The sequence below is a fragment of the Poromitra crassiceps genome (assembly GCF_964638095.1).
Source record: "Poromitra crassiceps genome assembly, chromosome: 3".
NCBI lineage: Eukaryota > Metazoa > Chordata > Actinopteri > Beryciformes > Melamphaidae > Poromitra > Poromitra crassiceps.
Window position 1 is genome coordinate 31,055,034 of NC_139625.1, and position 24,374 is coordinate 31,079,407.

General features: G+C 43.1%; 2 protein-coding genes across 2 annotated transcripts in view; one reads left to right on the forward strand and one right to left on the reverse strand.

Annotated features, from left to right (window-relative positions):
* myo6b (myosin VIb) overlaps positions 1-18,310 on the forward strand; it is a gene marked incomplete at both ends in the record, with an annotated part of 61,729 nt that extends 43,419 nt beyond the window's left edge. The window contains 9 exon segments of the mRNA XM_083632989.1: positions 427-577; positions 3,067-3,275; positions 3,384-3,462; positions 6,427-6,587; positions 7,121-7,171; positions 10,119-10,222; positions 13,124-13,258; positions 17,626-17,844; positions 18,111-18,310. Coding sequence (XP_083489115.1) covers positions 427-577; positions 3,067-3,275; positions 3,384-3,462; positions 6,427-6,587; positions 7,121-7,171; positions 10,119-10,222; positions 13,124-13,258; positions 17,626-17,844; positions 18,111-18,310 — 1,309 coding nt within the window.
* Positions 18,311-22,748: 4,438 nt separating this feature from the next.
* The window catches only part of impg1b (interphotoreceptor matrix proteoglycan 1b), a gene marked incomplete at both ends in the record, with an annotated part of 32,734 nt that continues 31,108 nt past the window's right edge, over positions 22,749-24,374 (reverse strand). Inside the window, one exon of the mRNA XM_083632991.1 lies at positions 22,749-22,832. Coding sequence (XP_083489117.1) covers positions 22,749-22,832 — 84 coding nt within the window. The remainder of the gene's footprint in view (positions 22,833-24,374) is intronic.

The window sequence follows — 24,374 nt, forward strand, 5'->3', positions numbered from 1 at the left end:
AAAAAAGTGGCAATCTGATAAATGCATTCCTCTCCATGCTGGGATTTCATGTGTTTTTTAGAATGGTCTTTTGATTCTTGTGAGTGTGTACTTTGTATGTGGGCAATGTGTGTTTGCATGTAGATGTGTATGTGTTTTCCTATCAGCATGCACAGATGCAATATATGAGGGGATTTATTTCTGATATGATACACTGTATCATATAACATTATATATAACTTTTTTATATGAAAAAGGGGTGGGGGTATGTATACAAACATATGTGAGTGACAAAATAACAAAATTGTTTTGTCAAAATATATATTTTTTTGGTAAAAACAAAATTGGTCAATGTCCTATTATTGGACAGGTTTTTTCCCAGTCACTCTTTCTGGAATGAAACGTCATATTCTATCGTATGTACATGTATGCTCACCCCTCTCACAGCATTGATGGTTTGGTGAAGGTTCGGAACCTGAAGAAGCGGATGGAGCGGTTCACTGAGGTGGTGAACGGGCTGAAAGAGGGCAAGCAGGAGATGGCCAAACAGGTCCAGGAGCTGGCCACCTCCATAGACTCTCTCATGGCCAAGATTAAGGTCAGCAACTGCGAGTCCTTTGAGCATGCCTGCTTAGTGCTTCTGTCCACCTCTTCAACAGGACTGATGCATTGTAGGAGATTCAGTATCTTGTTTCCCATTAGAGTATGATACAGTCTGAGCAGTATGTAAGAAACATGAGAAGACATTTTGTTGGTGCTGTTCTTATCCAGGGAAGGTTTTCCAGAGCAAATATAACGTTATTTGATGTATACAGTTGAATACATTCTCACCTAGAAGCTACCCAGTAAAACCAGTCTTCTGTCCTTTTCTCATTCTTTCTCTCTGAATCAATATCCTCAGCCAAAAGAATCGAGCTAGCTGAGAAAGAGGAGTCCCTCTCTGCACTGCTCATTTAATCTCAGCTGTTTGGTTAAATTATCAAACTTGGTTAGTGAAATCCCAGCTCTCCCTTTGCAATAAGCAGCCATCTTATTGGAGACCCTAGGTAGAGCAAATCATCACAAACAGATCCTCATGCTATCCAGACAACTGGGTATTCACTTCCTAATAGTGTAGATGTTTGTCTCTGTGGTCGACTATATGGCATCAACAGCTACTGTAGGATTGATTGGACATCTCACTATTTTGAATGACACTGAAGCACTGATGACTCCTTGCCCTTCCTCTGTCCTCTACCCCCATCAGCCTCCCCACCTCCCCACTGTTCCTCTGTCCTCTACCCCCATCAGCCTTTCCACCTCCCCACTGTTCCTCTGTCCTCTACCCCCATCAGCCTCCCCACCTCTCCAGTGTTCCTCTGTCCTCTACCCCCATCAGCCTTTCCACCTCCCCACTGTTCCTCTGTCCTCTACCCCCATCAGCCTCCCCACCTCTCCAGTGTTCCTCTGTCCTCTACCCCCATCAGCCTTTCCACCTCCCCACTGTTCCTCTGTCCTCTACCCCCATCAGCCTCCCCACCTCTCCAGTGTTCCTCTGTCCTCTACCCCCATCAGCCTTTCCACCTCCCCACTGTTCCTCTGTCCTCTACCCCCATCAGCCTCCCCACCTCTCCAGTGTTCCTCTGTCCTCTACCCCCATCAGCCTTTCCACCTCCCCACTGTTCCTCTGTCCTCTACCCCCATCAGCCTCCCCACCTCTCCAGTGTTCCTCTGTCCTCTACCCCCATCAGCCTCCCCACCTCCCCACTGTTCCTCTGTTAGCCTATTAGCAGCCTCACTGTAGACACTAATGGGGATCGGAGTCTTTAAAAATGCCTCCTGGCATGGCATCGCTGACTGAATAATGCATGAGATGCCAATGGCTGTCATTCAAACCTCTATACATTTGGGGACAAGTCCTTGTCATCTTCCCTCCATGTGCCACTGTTAGAGACTCTTTCTAATGAATCCTCAGAATAGGGGTGACCCACCCCACCCACAACGGCTTGTCTGACAGGTATAGGAGGGGTTTGAGTGTAGTGGCTGTGGTGTGCAGTGACAGGCACAGTGTCAGTCAGTGCCTCCCTCGTTGCCACATTGGGGGGGGGGGGGGGGGGGGGGGTTGTGGTAACAGAGGAGCATCTGCCAAGTTGCGATGAGAGCATATTCCTAGTTCCTGGACATGTCCACATCTGATTGAAAAGTTTGCACAAACACATTTGGAGAATATCATGTAATACATTAGAACTGTGTAACTGTAACAATGGCCCTCCGAGCAGCCCATTGCATACACTTGAGGCTATTTGATTTAATACAGTTATAAGTAGTTGGCTGCTGGCTATAGAAATATGGAGTGGGTGTGAGAGTGACTTCTGACTCTGATCCTTACATATTGTCGATATCATATTTCCTGTTATTTAAACATCTTGACACATTTTTTGACCTTTTTAATTGTTGTTATCATTCACCCATACAGAAAACACAGTGCATACAATACATAAACAATAAAGTAAGTACTGTACCAGTATACTGTGGATCAGGGGTGGGCAATTTGTTTTCCAGAGGGCCATACTGACTTATACAAAGTAAGCGAAGGGCCACACATTGGAGATCATACCTGCCAACACTCCCGATTTCCGCGGGAGTCTCCCTATTTTAACCCTCTCTCCCGCTGTTATTGGTAATTTCTCATTAATCTCCCGATATAATAGTGATACAAATCCAATGGCTGTAGCAGATGAGACTTACTAACATAATTCTGCCTTTTATTGAGTTTGTGGGGGTTGTTGCTACTGTTGTTGTTGTTCTTTTGAGGACGTTGGGGGCCGGATTGAGATGGTCCAGGGGCCGGGTCCGGCCCTGGGGCCACATTTTGCCCATGTGTGCTGTAGATGTTACTGATCATATTCACATATACATACTGTACATACCTAAATTATATACATTCCTGTTCCCACATGTATAAACATACACATACTGTAATTAAAAGGAAGTGGGGCGAACGGGGGGAGACAAATTAGGCTTTGAAGTTTCATTATAAAATGAACTACTACTCCTGCTGCTACAGCTTTCTATTACAGTGTAATGTATCCTTCTCTTGACCCTTAGGCTACGGTGATGCCCTGGAAGGAGATCGACACGGAGTACCACGGGCTGGTGAAGCGCTCTGAGCAGCTGCTGTCCTCTATGCAGAAGAAGAGACAGGAGGAGGAAGAGAGCGAGCGGCTGAAGGGCATCGAGGAGGAGATGGAGAGAGAGAGGAAGAGGAGGGAGAAGGACGAACAGCGCCGCAAGCAGGAGGAAGACGACAGACGCATGTGAGTGTATCAGCTGATATTTGAGAATGATGAAGAAGTTGAAGTTGTCACTCAGTTTAAAGTGAAGCCAACTCTCTTGTCTTCTCTCCTTCCTTCCACACAACTTAGGAAATCTGAGATGGAGCTGAAGAGGAAGCAGGAGGAGGAGGAGAGGAAAAGAAGCAAGGAGGAAGAGAAGGTTCTGCAGGTTTGGACATCCTCCTATAGTTTTACTCCAGGTTTCTATTTGGATTTTTTCCCCAGCGACGTCTATAGATGGTTTCAATTCGACAACATAAACATTCTAAATTGCCCCCAGCTCACTTCCTGTTTCAGTGTTTTCTAGTACAATAACTGACAGGACATAAGCTAGGTTCCAAACTGTTCCCTAGCAACATAATTCTGTGAAACCCATCTATATTGATTTTTAACACCAGGCACACAAATAAAATTTCAACAACAACAACCCCACAACATCCCCCACCCCCCACCGAGGAAAAAAGAAAGAAAGGAAAAAGGATTGTATTAGGGTGATCCACTTCAGTTTATCTTGTATTAATGTGCAGATCTTGAAAAAAAAGCCTTTGACAGATTTGGATGTTGCAGAGGGTTACTTATATATCCCCAGGTGCTTCCATCATAACGTGCTAATACCCCATTAAAGACAACTCGGAACACAGCAAAAAACGAGTTCCGACCTATAACAAATGAATTGAAGGGTTGTCGACGTTGGAATTACAGGTCAGAAATTCGGGTATCATTTCAGAGCTCCGGTTTGTCCGAGTTGAGGTCATCAAAGTGATTGTTGACCTACCGTAATTTGAGGTGTAATTATGCAATTTATATTGTTTATATTTTGCTCTGATTATAGCAGTATGTTGAATTCAACAGCTATTTTACCAATGAAATTAGCTAGCTGTGTATGTTTTTGTAACTCTGAGTTACAAAATCAGAGTTGGAAGTTCCGAGTTCCGAGTTGTCTTGAACGCAGTATAAGTCTGTCCCCACACCCAAATGTTGTGAAAGAGGGACGGATTACCTCTTGTGCACATGTACTACTGACAAACTGAGGAGCTCAGCACAGAAATTCACGATGACGATCTGGGGAAAGGATTGAAAACTAATCTAATTTGAATATCAAATTGAGTATGGTCGCCCTTTTCAGTTGTCTAATGTAGTTAGGCTGAATGCATTTTTAGGTTCTAATGTCACTGAGCTCACAGCAGCCATGCAGCCCCTAAGCTTCTAAGCTTCATGTTGACTTGTCATGAGTGTTATGGACCCGACTCCCTCTGCAGCAAATTACCATCTGCCACCATAATCACATTCACGCAAGTTGCTTTCCTAGATTTGCCTTAATCCTAATCCGAGACTGAACAGGATCTTCATTGGGTCAGTTTCTGTAATGCACACTATTGTACCTGGAAAACAAATTATTCTGAGAGATGTAGGCTACTACTGTAGGGTTTACTCCAGAATATTGAGTGTTACCATTATAATATTTGACTAGAACTTGTTCAAATTATGAAATATACATTACTGTATTGTATATTTATATGATTGCCTGCAACAGCAACTGCATAAAAACAGAAATAGCAGCAGCAACGACCTGTAATGTAGAGATGATATTTTTTTACATTGAAATCAGTGAGTTTTATCTTCTAAAATTAATCAATATTCTATTTTTGACCTTATCTCATTGGCCAGTTCTGCCCGTTCTCCCTTCTGAGTGAAATTCATTCGCTCCCTCATCTTCCACGGCAAAAGTTGGGTCATGACATTTGTCAGATGCCCAGGGGGTCGATGAGGGGGTCTTGATTGATGATTCCACTTCCTGGCGAGTTTCTGCTTACCCTCGACCCTCCCTTGAATGTTCTCTCACCTCTCGTAGCCTCATCTCCTAGTTTCCCTTTCCATTTCCTTCAGCCCTACTGTCAGTCACAGCCCTGTTGACCTATTTTCCTATCCTCCTGCTTGCTCATCCACCTCACCCGCCCGCCCAATCCCTCCTCTCCTGTTTCACTCTGTCCACTTTGAGCATTGAGACGACGACTCTCAGAAGACTGTGCAAAGTTTGCTTTAGCCCCGTCTCAACCCTGATCCCCAGCGCTGTGCCAGTAAACTTTCTGCTGTGACTTTGATGGCTTTTTGTTCTCTGTTCTCTCTATTCTTTTCTGCGAGGTCAAAGGTTAGCCTAATGTTGTATCTTGACCTTTTTTTTCTTTTTTGCATTATGGTCTCTTCCACCCGAACCCCATGTATCCTACATCCAACTTCCCATTGTAGAGCACCAAGGGAAAGGGAAAGGGATAAGCCTAAGAATAAAGTTCATTGAGTTATTATATATATACAGTATATATGTATATGTATATATATATATATATATATATATATATATATATACCGGTATGTATGTATGTATGTATGTATGTATGTATGTATGTATGTGTGTATGTATGTATGTATATATATATATATACGGTATATATATATATATATATATATATATATATATATATATATATATATATATATATATATATATATATATATATATATTGAATAAGAAATAAACAAACACTAGACTAAGAGTCCAGCGGACCGCACAAACTCCTCAGACTTGGACCAACTTTTCACGTGGCATTTATTTGCAACAGCTCACAGATACAACGCGTTTCGCAGATGCTTCATCAGGTTCATTCATGAACCTGATGAAGTGTAATTCAGTGTAATTTTTCTTGCTGTGACCAGCACCTCCCGCTCTGGATGTGCACGAGTGCTCTACTTTTGATATACTGTATATATATATATATATATATATATATATATATATATATATATATATATATATACTGTATATATAGTTGTTGAATGTTCTGTGTCCCTTATTTTGTCTAGACAAATTACCAATAATACCTCTCATTAGCTGTCCTACAACAGGAGAGCTCTAATTGCCAGGAAGGGTCTGGCACCAGGGATAGCTTTAGTATTTAGACATTATCTAGATTTATAGTCACATTAAGAGCAGAAGATTCATGGTGTGTGTGTGTGTGTGTGTGTGTGTGTGTGTGTGTGTGTGTGTGTGTGTGTGTGTGTGTGTGCGTGTGCGTGCATGCATGCGTGCGTGCGCGCGTGCGTGTGTCTGTGCGTGTGTGTGCTTGAAATGTTCCAGGCAGAGTTGGAAGTCCAGCTGGCTCTGGAGCGTGAGGAGCAGGTCCAGCGCTCGACCATGTTGGAGCAGGAGAGGAGAGACAGAGAGCTGGCCATGAGAATTGCCCAGAGTGAGGCAGAGCTTATCACTGAGGAGGCTCAGATTGATGCCAGCCTGCGCAGGTACTGCATACACACACAGATACAGTACACAGTGTAGAAGCAGTCTACATACACACACAGATACAGTACACGGTGCAGAAGCAGTCTACATACACACACAGATACAGTACACAGTGCATAAGCAGTCTACATACACACACAGATACAGTACACAGTGCAGAAGCAGTCTACATACACACACAGATACAGTACACAGTGCAGAAGCAGTCTACATACACACACAGATACAGTACACAGTGCAGAAGCAGTCTACATACACACACAGATACAGTACACAGTGCAGAAGCAGTCTACATACACACACAGATACAGTACACAGTGCAGAAGCAGTCTACATACACACACAGATACAGTACACAGTGCAGAAGCAGTCTACATACACACACAGATACAGTACACAGTGCAGAAGCAGTCTACATACACACACAGATACAGTACACAGTGCAGAAGCAGTCTTAACCATCACCTCTGGTCATTTTGTCCTTTGCATGCGTGTGTAACTGTGTTTTCCCTGTTGCTGTGTTCTCTCCTAGTTATGAGTCTTTCTCAGGTCTTCCTATCTCCGCATCCTCAGCCAGAAGCATGTAAGACATCAGCACAGCTTTCTATGACTGCCCGTGTCACCAGGCAGCAATAATCACTCACTCATTCCCTCTGTCCGGCTTCATCTCTGTCTTAGTCATAAATCTCCCAGCAGCCTGAAATACATACAGGATTATACCAGCAATGCAAAAGCCACCATAAAAACCTTTTCTTTTTTCTTTTGATAAATCTACTAAGACTATCATCACTCAAATTTGGATGTGCGTTCCTGTGGCATGAACCATTACATGTGCCATTTAGAGGATAAGCATGCAGTGATCATGGGTTAGTGCAAAACAGGATTTATGATCCAAAAATCATGAATGGGACTTGGATGATAATTGGTGATTCTCTGATCTTGATTGGCTCTTGATTAGTCTGCAGTGGTTCAAGGCATCTGTGTCCTTTGTTTGCAGTGCTGGTGCGCAACACAAGCTCATGCGCTTGACATACATTGAATTTTCACAAATGTAATTGCACTTGTTAAACATCTTTGCTCTGTGGATACTGTACTGTAAATGTTGTAACGTAATGTTGTAACGTAATGTAATGTTGTCTGATTTTGACAAGGAGTATGTGAAAAAAACTGTGGAGCTATACAGTCTTAACACTTTTGCATTTTCTAATAGTTGATCCTGTAGGTCTTAACTAACTTACTGTACGTCTTAACATAAATCTCATTACTGATATTAGTGGCCTGTAATTATCAAGTGTTTAGTCATCTTAGCTATTAGGAGACTGTTGTTCAACTGCTGGACACCGAGCATCAGTCAGAGAGAGGAGGATAAGCAGCTTTTTTGCTCACAGCTGTCAGTGACCTGCTTTTGTGAGCTGGGCACAAGCAAGACTGTTACTGTCACAACAGACTGTTACTGTCACAACAGACTTTTACTGTCACAACAGACTGTTACTGTCACAACAGACTGGCATCAGGAACCTGCAGCAGAACAGGATCATGTCAGACTTGGATTCCTTGAATCCAATCCAGTTCAGTTAAATTTTTATATATATATATATATATATATATATATATATATATATATATATATATATATATATATATATATACATATACATATATATACATATATATACATACACATACACACATATATATATATATATAATATATATAATGTACTTGAGTTGAAGTTGCAAGCAAGTATTGAACAAGTAACGTTTTTCACCACTGTGACATAGTAGTTGATAATTGGAGATGATACTGTGATTTATTTGAATGCCATATATAAAGGGAAAAATGGCGCAGGAAATGTCAGAACCTCTGCCTAGGTTGGGGGTATCAAATCAATCACCACAATCAAGCAAACTATGAATCAATCAATAATGAATCAATCAACAGAATTACTACACCCCCCTACACTTTCTTTTGATCTGGTGCATCAGTGGCTTTTGCACATCCACAGCCTCTGTTTAAGCATCAGAAATCCTCCCAGAGCTCCTATGAGCCTTATCTTCAGGTCCAGTGGGCACGAAATGACATGTGGTCTATATACTTTAATCTTGTCGGTGGTGGCCCAGGGGGCAGGCACATTGTGCGTGTGTCCCACTGTCCTGGTGAGTCAGGTGACCCATGATGCAGAGTGTGCACCGCAGCTCAAAAGCCCAAGCGTGTTGCATGTGCATGCCACTCAAACACATGGAAGAAGATATAACAGACTGTTGCTCTGCCATTCCTGCCTCTCCTAGCTAAAGGGAGCTTAAGGACCGCCAATAGGATTAGCTCTCAAGACCTAAAGACCACGCCCCTCCCGACCCACCGCCACCCCCCTTTCTCTCTATTTGCCTGTTGCCCAAGAGAAAGCTCCTGGCCATCGCTTCGCTTCCACTTCCTTTTTCATGCCTGCAGCAAAAGTCAGAATGACGATGATCCCAAATCAGCTTTTACAATTCAAGTCAGTATCAATGAGAAAGGTTAACAGGATCCTGGTGATTTGCCCATCATCAGTAATCCTCTACTCTGAGAGTTACACATTAGCATCTCCAGCTACGTTGAGTGTAAATAGAGGAGGCAAATCCCTCTCTTTATTGAATTAGCAGCCTCAACTCAGCAGGGAGGCTGGAGACACGGCTGATGTGAGCTCAGACCTGTTGCAGCAGTAGTCTGTTGAGGAGAGGGAGAATAGTTCAAACCCGTGCTACTCGTTTGTTCCCACCACCTACATTATCTCTCATTCCTGTGAGGTTTGCATGGCAATAGATACTCAACATGCCAGTTAAGGGGTATGCTAGGTGAGCTGAAACAGGAGGCTGTTCCCCTGCTGACTAGCCTCTAATGTGAATTTAAGTGGCTGACACAATAAGGATGCCTCACACTAACAAGTGATGCTTCTGCCGTGCTCCAACAGTACTCTACTTATTCTCCTTTTGGCATTATATTTAGACTGTCTACTCAATCAAATGAATGTTGAATTGTTTCCAAGCACAATACTTTTGAAAATGACTCATCATTGTAATATACAGTATCAAAGAGCTTTATTGCCGAATCGCCGATGATCTGCTGTGTGACGGTTTGTTGCGTTTGGAGCGATGCTATAGCCAAAGATCAGACAAGATGACAAAGGATAGCAGAGGGCATCCTTGCTTTATGTCTATCTATTTTAACTACCTATTCGACCCACTAAAGAGACCACGCAACTACGAGTAAGTTGGCCCCTTTTGCCCCCCCCCCTTTTTTTTTCTTTCCCCCACCAAGAGCACGCCAACTTGTTTTTTCCTTTACTATTTTAAACTAATTAAATAAATTGATAATGTGCTCACTCTCTCAGTTCCTATCAAATTTGAATCATTTAGCCTACAGTAGTGGAAAAGATCTAACCTCAAACCCTGAATCTTTGTCACTCTTACTCTGTCACACACTGTCTACCGGGCCCCTGCCCCCCCTCTCTCTCTCTCTTCCTCCCTCTCTCTCTCTCTCTCTCTCTACAACAGGGGTCCTCAGGTGCAGGCGACCAAAGCCGCTGCCGGCGTGAAAAAGTACGACCTCAGCAAGTGGAAATATGCTGAGCTGCGAGATGTCATCAACACTTCCTGTGGTGAGAAGCCCTAAACTGCTCAAGGTGGTGGAGCTCCCCCCATCATTCCAACATTATTTATTCAGCCACCCACGATTTATAATTCAGCATCGACTCGACTTCTATCGCCCAGAAGTGTGTGGCACCATCCCCACAGTCCACACACACACACACACACACACACACACACACACACACACACACACACACACACACACACACACACACACACACACACACACACACACACACACACACAGCCCATACACGTTTCCCATCAGCATTTCATGTCATTTTTCCCTCAGGAATTTTCTTTCAGTGCCAAAGTGGCTGTTAAAAAGCTGAGACTGCAGTTGCACAGTGTCCCAACTGCAGTCTCACTGTGAAAAGGAAAAAGACTGATCTAAGGATCATCTTGCACCTGCTTCAGCTCATCAGAATACCATTTTAGTGGTGAATAAAGGAAATTATCACCATCATTGGACTTCTCCCCTTTGTAGCTGTGTCCAGTCAACCTCCTCTCGTTCAGCAATGAACAGGAAAATAGTCCAGATGCCAACACACTGGTTCCCCTAGCAGCCCTTTCTAACACTGTAAACAGGAGTCTGATTGGTTCCCCTAGCAGCCCTTTCTAACATTAGCCACTTTCACACAGAGATCCCGCAATATTGCAGTTCAGAAGGCCCGCAGCCTTACCACAGAAATTTAATTCACACACAACCAAGCAGCCCCACCATATTTCCGCCCCGGCGTGTGTTTTCAGGTTACTTTCACCCCTCCGGGATTGATATGAGGCGAGGGGAGGCATTTCCCCCGAGCTGCTCCTAGTAGCCTAAATTAATATTTTTATGTGTAGGTTATAGTGTAGGCTTAGGCTACTGTATGATGAACGAATTCATTCAACAACCAAACATGGCCGATGTACGCCAGCAGGTGCAGCTAGTCGTTAAGAACATCAAAGGACAAAAGACAAGATGAGAGCTCACCTTAATATGCCGACAACGCAGAAAGTGTTCTCCACATGCAGCATGGTAACAAGGCTTTCAATTCATCTGATCGACTTTATGGATCACAGAGGCACCATCATCTATTAGGTACAAGGCTAATTCTTATCTTTTGGTTCCAGTTTTTGGTAAAGCAAATTATTCCCATGAAGTAGCCTAATTAGCTTAAGTCCAAGCGGACACCTGCATGTCAAACAGCTGCAGTCTGCATAACGTTACTCGTCGTCGGGGGAATAGTAGGCTATAAATTTACATGAATAATATAACGTTAGCTGTTTTTGTAAGGGAACGCGCAACAGGCTCGACAGATTGCAGTTCTGGAGCTGGTCTCCCCAAACATTGGGATTGTTTTGAGGAGAGACTGAAGAACAGAGGGAATATCCTCAGACCGACTCGCCACAGATTCATGCTAAGAGACGTCCTCTGAAGCTTATTCTGTAAACAGTAGTCTGATTGGTTCCCCTAGCAGCCCTTTCCAACACTGTAAACAGTAGTCTGATTGGTTCCCCTAGCAGCCCTTTCTAACACAGTAGTCTGGTTGGTGTTAAGGTCTTTGATGTTCCCCATGGGGCTAATTGGTGAAACCCATTTGCTGTGGTGGCAGTGATACAGCACAGCACAAGTGTTCCTGATTATAGCCTCATGTAGCCTGTAGGGCTGTGCAATAAAATCGATACGGCAATATATCGCAATACTTTTTTCCGCAAATACTGTATCGATATTTCAGAAAAATATCGTAATATATCGCCATATCGATTTTGTTGCACAGCCGTGTGTTCAGTGACACAATAAGAATACTTTTTATTTCACTGCGTTCAGTAACACACTCACCACTCAGCAATTTTGACTCAATTTGTCCACTAAGTTATCAATATAAAGTGATGTACATATTATTACATTATCTGGGTGGTGCACAGTGTATTGTATTTTTAGCTCTATTTTTTAATGTTCAGTAAATTATGTAGAGTATTGCAATATATCGCAATATGTATTGTATCGCAATGTATCGCGATACAATCGTATCGCGACCCATGTAGCGTGATACGTATCGTATCGTGAGGTCCTTGCCAATACCCAGCCGTAGTAGCCTGATATCAGACTGAATTGTTAACTTGTTCCACTCCATTTCCTTCTTCAGTCTGACATTGTCTCCACTGTAACCCAGAGGCATTCGATTTTCCTAAACCAATCACTAGAAACCAACGTATCAGTCTGAATATAATCTAGTGGGGCGAACGCAATAAATGGCTTCAAAGCAAGATTGTTCAGATTTCAACTTCGATAGCAGTGTCTACCTCATGTATAGCAGTCGCCATTGTTGTTATTACTCCTTGGCGCACTTGACAACACCGTTAGTCCCGCCCGTTGCGCTGTTTATTGGTGCTGATTGGATAATCGTTGGCCCCCCTCTGCGCTCATTTTGCCTCCGTTTTTTCAGCCTGGACCCAGGTTCTCTGCAGCCTATGTATTCTTTTGAGGTTCTCTCTTTATTTTGTTAAGGAAAACACACTGAAAGCCACCCCAACACCCCCCCCCCATTATGATATGATGATACTGTATATGTTGAGCATGGAGTAAGAAAACTATATCTGAAATTATTTATTCATATATTGAAGCTCTAAATACAGTGAATGCAGATGGAATTTGATCATTCCAAGCTACTTTCCTTTTTTTCTTCTTCTTTAAAATGTGAGGAAAATAGCTTTAGCTTTAGCTTTAGCCTTAGAAATCTACTGTATTGTTGCTGTGCTGACTGAATGCCTGTTTGTGTGGACATGAAATAAACAAATAAAATAGCTTGCACACTGCAGGGCTCCAATGTTCAATGTAGAACATTGCAGCTGTTTTATTCATTTATCACTTTATTCATTTATTGCTTTGGATGTGCATGCATTCTCCTATCTGTTTGTGTGGACAGACATTGAGTTGCTGGCGGCCTGCAGAGAGGAGTTTCACCGCCGCCTGAAGGTCTATCACGCTTGGAAGTCCAAGAACAAGAAACGTAACGACGATGGAAGCGATCAGAGGGCCCCGAAATCTGTCACCGACTACGGTCAGTTGAAATACCCTCTCTAACCTGTTTCTTCCCTTTGCATTCAGGCTAAAGTCTGGAAACATATCCAAACATTCAGTTTAACCTGTGGATATGAGCAAAATCTGTATATTCACCCATATACTGCACATATACAAACACACATACACACCGTTTACACATGTGTGCGCGCACACACACACACACACACACCACACACACACACACACACACACACACACACACACACACACACACACACACATTAGCTTACAGGTGGCAAGTGTTTATTTTCTCTGCTTCCGCCTGTAGCTTTCATTGGCAGGGATTAATGGCCACTACACAAATAACCTGCCTTGTGTCTCCCAACATTCAATTAGGCGATTAAACACCAGGGGGCCTCAAAGTGCGGCTGCCTTCCATCTGGCTCTGTCACAACTATTTGTTCTAATTAGCGACGAGCAGCCAGCCATGCCTTGTCGGGTTCAGCGCCTGCTAGCATGACAGCTCCTTCCTTTGCTCGTTTCATTCTCAACTCAACCCAGCATGGTCTACGCCACACACACACACACACACACACACACACACACACACACACACACACACACACACACACACACACACACACACGTTATTTAGTTACTTGAAAGCTTGTATACTTTTTCATCATAAGAACAAATATTAAGGTTGTCGGCGAATGGGGACGCTGGATTCACTGTTGCTGCTACTTCCACTGCATTTATGCCCTTCTCTTTTGATGCGAAAGAAGGCTCTTGAGAGCTCTAGTCATTTACTCTGCCTTCTCTTTTGATGCGAAAGAAGGCTCTTGAGAGCTCTAGTCATTTACTCTGCCTTCTCTTTTGATGCGAAAGAAGGCTCTTGAGAGCTCTAGTCATTTACTCTGCCTTCTCTTTTGATGCGAAAGAAGGCTCTTGAGCGCTCTAGTCATTTACTCTGCCTTCTCTCTTGATATGAAGAAGGCTCTTGAGCTCTAGTCATTTACTCTGCCTTCTCTTTTGATATGAAAGAAGGCTATTGAGAGCTCTAGTCATTTACTCTGCCTTCTCTTTTTATATGAAAGAAGGCTCTTGAGAGCTCTAGTCATTTACTCTGCCTTCTCTTTTTATATGAAAGAAGGCTCTTGAGAGCTCTAGTCATTTACTCTGCCTTCTCTTTTGATATGAAAGAAGGCTCTTGAGAGCTCTAGTCATTTACTCTGCCTTCTCTTTTGATATGAAAGAAGGCTCTTGAGAGCTCTAGTCATTTACTGTGCCTTCTCTTTTGATATGAAAGAAGGCTCTTGAGAGCTCTAGTCATTTACTGTGCCTTCTCTTTTGATATGAAAGAAGGCTCTTGAGAGCTCTAGTCATTTACTCTGCCTTCTCTTTTGATATGAAAGAAGGCTCTTGAGAGCTCTAGTCATTTACTCTGCCTTCTCTTTTGATATGAAAGAAGGCTCTTGAGAGCTCTAGTCATTTACTCTGCCTTCTCTTTTGATATGAAAGAAGGCTCTTGAGAGCTCTAGTCATTTACTCTGCCTTCTCTTTTGATATGAAAGAAGGCTCTTGAGAGCTCTAGTCATTTACTCTGCCTTCTCTTTTGATATGAAAGAAGGCTCTTGAGAGCTCTAGTCATTTACTGTGCCTTCTCTTTTGATATGAAAGAAGGCTCTTGAGAGCTCTAGTCATTTAATCTGCCTTCTCTTTTGATATGAAAGAAGGCTCTTGGGAGCTCTAATCATTTACTCTGCCTTCTCTTTTGATATGAAAGAAGGCTCTTGAGAGCTCTAGTCATTTACTCTGCCTTCTCTTTTGATATGAAAGAAGGCTCTTGAGAGCTCTAGTCATTTACTCTGCCTTCTCTTTTGATATGAAGAAGGCTATTGAGAGCTCTAGTCATTTACTCTGCCTTCTCTTTTAATATGAAAGAAGGCTCTTGAGAGCTCTAGTCATTTACTCTGCCTTCTCTTTTGATATGAAAGAAGGCTCTTGAGAGCTCCAGTCATTTACTGTGCCTTCTCTTTTGATATGAAAGAAGGCTCTTGAGAGCTCTAGTCATTTAATCTGCCTTCTCTTTTGATATGAAAGAAGGCTCTTGAGAGCTCTAGTCATTTACTCTGCCTTCTCTTTTGATATGAAGAAGGCTATTGAGAGCTCTAGTCATTTACTCTGCCTTCTCTTTTGATATGAAAGAAGGCTCTTGAGAGCTCTAGTCATTTACTCTGCCTTCTCTTTTGATATGAAAGAAGGCTCTTGAGAGCTCTAGACTAGTAATTTACTCTGCCTTCTCTCTTGATATGAAGAAGGCTCTTGAGAGCTCTAGTCATTTACTCTGCCTTCTCTTTTGATATGAAGAAGGCTATTGAGAGCTCTAGTCATTTACTCTGCCTTCTCTTTTGATATGAAAGAAGGCTCTTGAGAGCTCTAGTCATTTACTCTGCCTTCTCTCTTGATATGAAGAAGGCTCTTGAGAGCTCTAGTCACCCCATTTTGTTTGCCTCACGTTTAGATCCTGTCGTCTCTACTGATGCAGCAGGGGTCTTGTCATGGCTATTTCATAAGGGGCTAAAAGTCGCTTTACCTGTCTTTTCTCAGGAGTATTTACTTCGGCATTTCCTGGGTCCTTTTTGATCTCATGGTTTGAGAGCTTTATACTTTCCCTCACACCCGCTGTGTTCTTTGGTGTTGACCAAACATGCAAAAAGTCTTCTGAGATTATGTTTCCATATGATGGACGTTTGGTTATTGGTTGTGGGTTTTTGGTAGCCTGGGTAAACCCAGCCTCCACGTGACCTCTATGTACTATCAGTCATGAAGACTTGCGTTACAGGCATAGTCTGTGACGTCACGTTGAAGGCAAGGACGGATTACAAATACCGAGGCCCCTGGGCACAAACACTTGGAGGGCCCCCTACTTAGGCTATACGATTACCATCCCCAGGCTCAATTATGTCTCAAACTGTTGCAGCAATTTTTGAGTCGATACCGTGACACAGAATTGGTGCAAGATTGATTTAAAAAAAGGGTAAAAAAAATCCCTCCAAAATACCACATTAATACACAGAGACCTTGAGGAACACCATAGAAAATGGTCTTTGGTGGTTTATACTGTGATTTGGTATCAATACATTTGAGATGTCTGTAAGAATTGCATTTTTTGGCAATTGAGTAGTGAGCATCATACACAATTAATGCAATTCCAATACTGTTTAGGAACCCCCAGTAAGCATTCAGAATAGGCGAAAATAACACATTTATAATGCATCCAAAAACTGCATGGGATTAGCTTAGAGAGGAACAGCTCACCCTAAAATCAAAAATAAATATATTCCCTCTCACCTATAGTGCTATTTATCCATCTATATTGTTTTGTGTTAGTTGCCTGAGTTTTGGAGATATCGGCCGCAGAGTTTCTGCCTTCTATCCAATACAATGGAACTGGATGGCACTCAGCTTGTGGTGCTCAAAGTGCCAAAGAAATACATTTGATAAACGCAACAGCAATGTCTCTTTCCAGAAATCATGACCCCGTTACTCAAGATAATCCACAGACCTTGTTATGAGCAGTTTCATGGAGGAACTATTTTCTTTTGACCGAACTACACCCGCTAGCTGCTTCCTACATGAGACTGCAAAAGAAAATTGTTCCTACTGTACATGAAACTGCTCACAACAAAGTCTGTGCATTATCTCGAGTAACCGGGTCATGATTGCTGGAAAGAGAGAATGCTGTGGTATTTTTCAAATGTATTTTTTTGGTGCTTCAAGCACTACTAGCCGAGTGCCATCCAGTGCCATTGTATTCAAGAGAAGGCAGAAACTCTGAGGCCAATATCTCCAAAACTCAGGCAACTATCCCAAAACGATATACCGGTAGATGGATAAATAGCAATACAGGTGAGAGGAAAAATATGTATTTTGGATTTTAGGGTGAGCTGTCCCTTTAAAGTGGGCATGTCTGGAAAGGGGGAACTCGTGGCTACCCATATAACCCATTCTCATTCAGATATCTTCAGAAGGGAGCACTTTGAAAATGGCCATGCCCTTGCCAAAATTTTGTCTAAATTTGGACCGTTATTTAGCCACCTTCCAGACAAGCTAGCATGACATGTTAATACCAATAGATAGCCCACTACAGCCTGCAAAAGACAGAAAAAGCAGGATGAGGCCCCTAGAGGTCAGAGGCCCCCAGGCACTGGCCCAATCGGCCCGGTGGATAATCCGGGCCTGGTTGAAGGCTGGGTTCACCCAGGCTAGGTTTTTGGGCCAATCTAAAAGGGGCTTTAATGATCTACACCCCTAACAATGCTCCTCTTGAAAACAAAACAAAACAAGATGCAAATCTATTATTCCGTCCCGATCCCTCCCCGACCCGCTGTCCCACTGCAGCCGAGCAGAACCCGGCTCCTCCGATGACGGCCCAGCAGCAGGAGGTGGCCATGAACCGCCAGCAGCGCTACTTCCGCATCCCGTTCATCCGGCCGGCCGACCAGTACAAAGACCCCCAGAATAAGAAGAAGGGGTGGTGGTACGCCCACTTTGACGGGCCCTGGATAGCCAGACAGATGGAGCTCCACCCAGACAAGCGCCCCATTGTGCTGGTGGCAGGTGGGTCAGCATCTCTAACTAATCATGTTTGATTTGTGCACTCACTCTCATGTGTCGATATATTGTATAATATCAATGTTGTGACATGAGACTAGATATCGTCCAGCTGGGATTTTGGTTATCCTTATTTTGTGAAAAAACATAATTGTTACTTCTTCCTGGTCTTAAAGTCTTGAAGTAAAGTGATACAATTTTCTGAACTTATAGTAAAATGAACAAGGATTGCTATTGCTCATATATATACATGTATATAAATCTCCACACAGGCAAAGACGATATGGAGATGTGTGAGTTGAGCCTTGAGGAGACGGGTCTGACGAGGAAGAGGGGGGCGGAGATCCTGCCGAGGCAGTTTGAAGAGATCTGGGAACGCTGCGACGGTATTCAGTACCTCAGGAACGCCATCGAGAGCAAGCAGGCCCGCCCCACCTACGCTACCGCCATGCTGCAGAGTCTGCTCAAGTGAACACGCACGCACGCACGCGCGCGCACACACACACACACACACACACACACACACACACACACACACACACACACACACTCACACACACACACACACACACACACTCACAATAATCAAGCACACACACACACACACACACACACACACACACACACACACACACACACTCACAATAATCAAGCACACACAGGGACAGTACATACATGTTTGTGGGATGGGAAAGAAGAGGGAAAGACACTCTCCATACAGTCTAACTGCTGGCACTCTGTTTCACTCTTTGAATTCTCTCCAGTTTTTAAGTACCTGTATGTCTTTTATGTTTTATTTTTTTATTTTTATTTTGCTGTGTAACACCTTATTGGTGGAACGTTAGTAGTTGTATTCACTCCTCTCGATCTACAGTATGTATGAATATCCCACTCTGAGGCCTTAATTGCAATCTCGCTGCTTTGCCCCAAGAGTCTTAATTGTCATGCAGCCTATCTAGCTGTTCATTGAAACCCTTAATGGACTGGAATAGGTACAGTATATTAGATTTTTAGACAAATGTGTAGGGGTGCTTTTGAAAATGGTGTGGAATACTGGTAATCTTAGTTTTTCATGCTTTCTGATCTTTTGGGTCTTTTGCATTTCTCACATGTATCATACAGCTCATGGGATGAAATGGAAACAAGTTGTGAGAAAGCACTGTATTTTTTTCTTTGTTCTGTCAATGAAGCAGGCTTTCAGGATAGGAAAGCATACAACAGCAACACAGTAAATAAATCATATAACACACAGTATATTTTGCTATTACTTCATCAACCTGTGACATGCTTGACACATAGAAAAAGGAAAAAATAATATGCACACTGTTTTTGAAGCTCCCACGGTGAGTTTTTAATTACAAAGATACAATGCTGCACATGAAATATTTATATTACTCCATTTAGTGACAAATTGTATTTTCTTCAAGAATGCACTTTTTCAGAAAGATGAATGCATTTAAAGCTGTGCTGGATTTATTAGCATCTACATTTTGCCTTCATCCAGCCATCCACCTATTTTAAAACATTTTTCTTATATAGGCATGACCAAACCCTAACGCTAACCCAAACCTTAACCAAGTTGTTTTACTTGCCTAACCATAACCGTGTACTTCCAGGAGACTGCATATAGTCTCTCCCTTCTCTTGATGCTTATGGCACAGGGTAAGTTTCTTCTTTTCTTAGAGAAAATCAGTGTGCTCTTGGTTCACTGTAGAAAATATTTAAAAAACAACCTTAACTTTTTTATTATTATTATTCATTTGATAAGTAAGAGAGGAATGTAGAAGTTTGTTTTCAACATGTTTGCTGTTTTGAGGGTTTGAGTTGTTTTACAGACAATGTAATTGTGTGTGTTTGTGTTTATTCTCACAATATCTTAATACGTTGATCACTTGACCCCTTTAAGTTCTGGACCATGTCAATCATCTCATTGTTATGATAGCGACAATCATGTCTTTGTTTTTAGACTTATACTCATTTCGTGAAAGATTGTTGACTGTAACTGATGATTAATTTAATGTTTTCCCTATTTGGTCTTCTATTGTTAATCTTTGCGTTGGAATACAGTAGAGAATAAATGTATGCCACCATATTTTTCATAGTTTCTTTTACTAAGGTATTAATGTTGATAATGGTTTACTCAAGTGTGATCAACAGGTTACATCCTAATCTTGGTAACCAACATGCCACAGACTTGAGACTTGACATTAATGGCACAGACTAAACTTGGATATAATTTGGTAATCTACATTTAGACCTGGGACTTCAATATCTGAATACTTGAGACTGACTTTGAGCATGATGCATCTAAATCCTCTATCATCATCAGTATATAAATGGGAGCTGGGGCTCTGTTTGTTTCTCTGTCCCTCTGTGATTGTCCCACTGTCATGTCATAAATCCCACTGTGACATCCGTGATGTCATAAATCCCACTGATGACGACATCAGTGATGTCATAAATCTGACATCATCAGTGATTCTGGTCTCACACAGCAGCCGAGTTGCGGGCAAGGCCACACAGCGGCCGAGCTGCAAATGCGAGCTGCAGGGCCAGCTTGGCGAGCTGCAGGGGCAGCTCAGCGAGTTGCAGGTAGCGAGCCCGCATAGCGGGCGAGCCTAGGAATCGAACGCGTGAGATCCCTAGTATATAAAAGGGAGGATGTGGGCAATGTTTCTCTGTTTACATTTTTGTCCCACTACACACACACAAAAGGAGGCATTGTGACATCACTGATGATGTCATCAGCGATGTCATAAAGTCCCACTGATGTCATAGTGACATCACTGATGATGTCATAAATCACAAATGATGTCATCAGTGATGTCATAAGATGCAGTTGTGACCATAGATATATATAAAGGCTAGATGGCTTAAGGCGGAGTCAGCAGCGTCGTTGAACGGCCGTCATCTTGCTACAGTGCCTTTCTGGTACGTTCTATGGTAGCTGGTGACCTGCACAGACAAAAATACTCATAACTCGCTGAAATCTTGACGGATTTACAAACGGTTTGGTTTATTACAAGCATATTCCGTTCCCGAGATAGACCAAAAAAAAAAAAAAAACACTAAAAACACTATTTTTTTGATGAGCTCCAAATTACACCAAAATTAAACCGAAGCATCTATGCCATGAGAGGGATTCAGGCACAAAGTTTCATGCAGTTTCATCCATTTCCCTAGGAGTTATGATCATATGATGTTGCCATACTAACCCAACAACAGATGCTCATAACTCCTAGTAGCTCCCTGTAGCAAGATGGCCGCCATGCGACGACGTCGCTCTCCATTGGCCGGCAGCGCGGGTAAGCTATCTAGCCTTTATATATATCTATGGTTGTGACATCATCAGGGATGTCATTCATCAGTGATGTCATAAGAGAAAGTGAGCCCGCACAGCGGTCGAGCTGCCGTGGCATTGCTACATCATCAGTGATGTCATAAGAGTAATTGTGATGTCATCAGTGATGTGAAGTTGTGACATCATCAGTGATCATCAGTGATGTCATAAGTGCAGGGAGCTCACACAGCGGTTGAGCTGCAGGGCGGACGAGGCCGCGCAGCAGGCGAGCCTAGGAATCGAGCGTGCGAGATGCCTAGTATAATAAAAATGCAAAGTCTCTGTGAGTGTGTGTGTGGGTGAGCAGAAATTGTGTTCAGCTTTTACGTGCGATTGCGCTGAATCTTTCAGGAAGTGTAAAGAGCACCTCTACGGGTGATCTAACGGAGCCAGATTTTTTTAATTAGGTAATTAAAGCCGACTAAATAGTAAAAAATACCTAATTAGTCACCAAAATGCCTCAACACAGCTTCAGCTCCATGGAGAGCTCCAGAGTGGAGCAGCACACAGGTGCCACTGAAGTGCCCTATGAAAGCCCTCTGGGGAGAGAGAAGAGGAGAGGCTGCATGCCAACTCTGTGAGCGAGGCCTGACTAAATGGCCAGCCACACAGGGACGGGTGTTCCTAGTAGAAGTGAATTGGGCTGAAGTTGCTCTGAGCAGTGAAATACTAGAAAATAACACATTCACTTTTCTTTTGCCATGTTCACCTTTATTAGACCGGAAAGGTGCTGTAGGGAGAGAGAAAGGGGATGACATGTGGCAAAGGGCCACGGGTCAGATTCAAACCTGGGCCGGCCACAGGAAGGACGACAGTAAGCCTGTGGCACGCTCTACCAGGTGAGCCACCGGGAGAGCCCATGGCACATTCAAATTTAAATGCAAAAAATATACATTTTATTCGTCACACTTAAATGTAAAATAAAATGTGTAAAAAAAAAAGTCCACATCCTCCATGTGTGTTTTGTTATTACCCAGCTCTCAAAACACAAATCATTAGTGGGAGTAGTTGTTTATAATAGGACAGACTTCCTTTTTTCCTACTGATAGAAATTCAGCAGACAATATTTGCTTTTTTTGCCTAAATCAAATATATCACAACTATAAACAATATGTCATGACCAAAGTCAACATCCAATCTCTTTTCGGGACACAGAACAATGGTCGAGAATAGCATTAAAACAATATACATCATTGTAGTCTACCCTGAAGATAACACCATGTGTATCAATCTGTAAGTAAATACCTCATTGTGAGGAAATAACAACCTTTGACAAGGGTTTACAGGAAATGTTCCTACCGTTCAATATACAATATAAATATTAGGGTCCACTTAAAGACAGCCTAAGTCCACCAATAGCTCTCTGTCTAAAAAGACAACCAGCTCTATGAACAATAATCTCAATCACCTTTAACACTGATGCCATTGGATTGTGCTATGTGAGTCTGTTCGCATGTTGTGTAAAAACCAGGTGTTTCAAATACAGAACCGTTTAAAAGCAACTGAAGTCTTGTCTTCCTTCCATGTTGCAGTGGGTCACTACTGGCCGGCCCTCAAGACGAATGAGGGGTCAAATAACTGTCACTTCAAAACACTCCGTATCTGGTGCCCTTAGGAGACAACATGTTCTGTACTCATTTGGCGGCAGCCATGCCTGGAGGGGAAAAGAGGGAAAATTAGAATAACTCATCTAATGTGGAATTACACACCGATGGACAAATGATTAGGGATGTATTCCTGATAATGGGTTGCAGCCTCTTTAACACAATCCGAAGAGATCACAAACTTCAAGCCCTCTGCCCTACCAGCGACAGACCACCCCCACCTGGCAAACAGACTTAATGACTTCTATTGTTGCTTCCACAATCACCCCAGCCCAAACTCCTGCAACTCACCTCAACTCTACCACACCCCCCCCCCCCACACCCTCCTCCACCACTCCCCCTCTACCAAATCCTCTCCTCCTCCCCCCCCCACTCCTCCCACACTATAGAGTCCTTCCACTTCCTGGGGACCATCATCAGCCATGACCTAAAATGGGAGCTGAACATCCGAGCTCTCACCAAGAAGGCACAGCAGAGGATGTACTTTGTGCGACAGCTGAAGAAATTCAAAGTGCCAAATGCCACGATGGTGCATTTCTACACCTGAGTCCATCCTCACCTCCTCCATCACCGTCTGGTATGCTGCTGCCACTCTCAAAGACATTAACAGACTTCAGCGCATCATCCGCTACGCTGAGAAGATAATCGGATGCAACCTGCCATCCCTCCAGCACCTGCATGCAGCCAGGACACTGAAGCGGTCTCGCAAGATCATGGCCGACCCCTCCCACCGTGGCCACAAACTCTTTAGGAGAATTTCGTTTTTTTTTTACCAGGAGCCCTCTCCTCACATTAATTATTATCTGACGACTCACCCAGTGTTCTCCGCAGCGATTTGGACCGTCGTAGGCGTTGTTGTGATCGAAATAGTACTCCAAGCCAGTCCTTGAATGCGCTCCGTCGGGGCCACATGGCAGCGTGCTCTTCCTCCATGTAAATAGACAGTTTTCTTCCCGTGTTCTACCCATATCATCATTATATGACCCCTAAAGAAACATCAGACTGCTATTCACCCCCGGGCTATTTCCACTACTCTTTACAGGGATCTCATTTCCTCATTCGGGGTGAGTTTCACCAACTCTGGTCAAGTCCCGCAAGACTTTCCTGCCGGCTGGGCTGTGTACTGAAAAACCGAAATTCTCCTTTAAGACACTCCCCCGCGGCAAGAGACTGAGGTCTGCCAAGACCAGCTTCTTCCCAACCGCCATCAGCCTCACCAACAAGGCCCGGAAACCCCTTCCACCAAGGACCTCACCAACAACACCCCCTCCCGCAAACCCACTACCTCCTTCTGAACTCAGCTGAACCCCCCCCCCCCCCCCCCACAACACTGTAATTCATATCTCATTTAATGCCTGTTTAAATTCATGTAAATTCACTGCCTATTTAACGCCTATTTAACTCAGTCTGTAAATCTCATGTAAATTCAACGTAAATTCATATTTATTATCCACGGAACACTCCTCCACTCATGTACATATTGTATATTTATTTACCGTACTCGATTTGATTGCACTTGCAACATTGTGATTGTCTTTATCTAGCTTCTTACTGTATCTCTGTATATTGATATGACCGCTACGCTGCATACA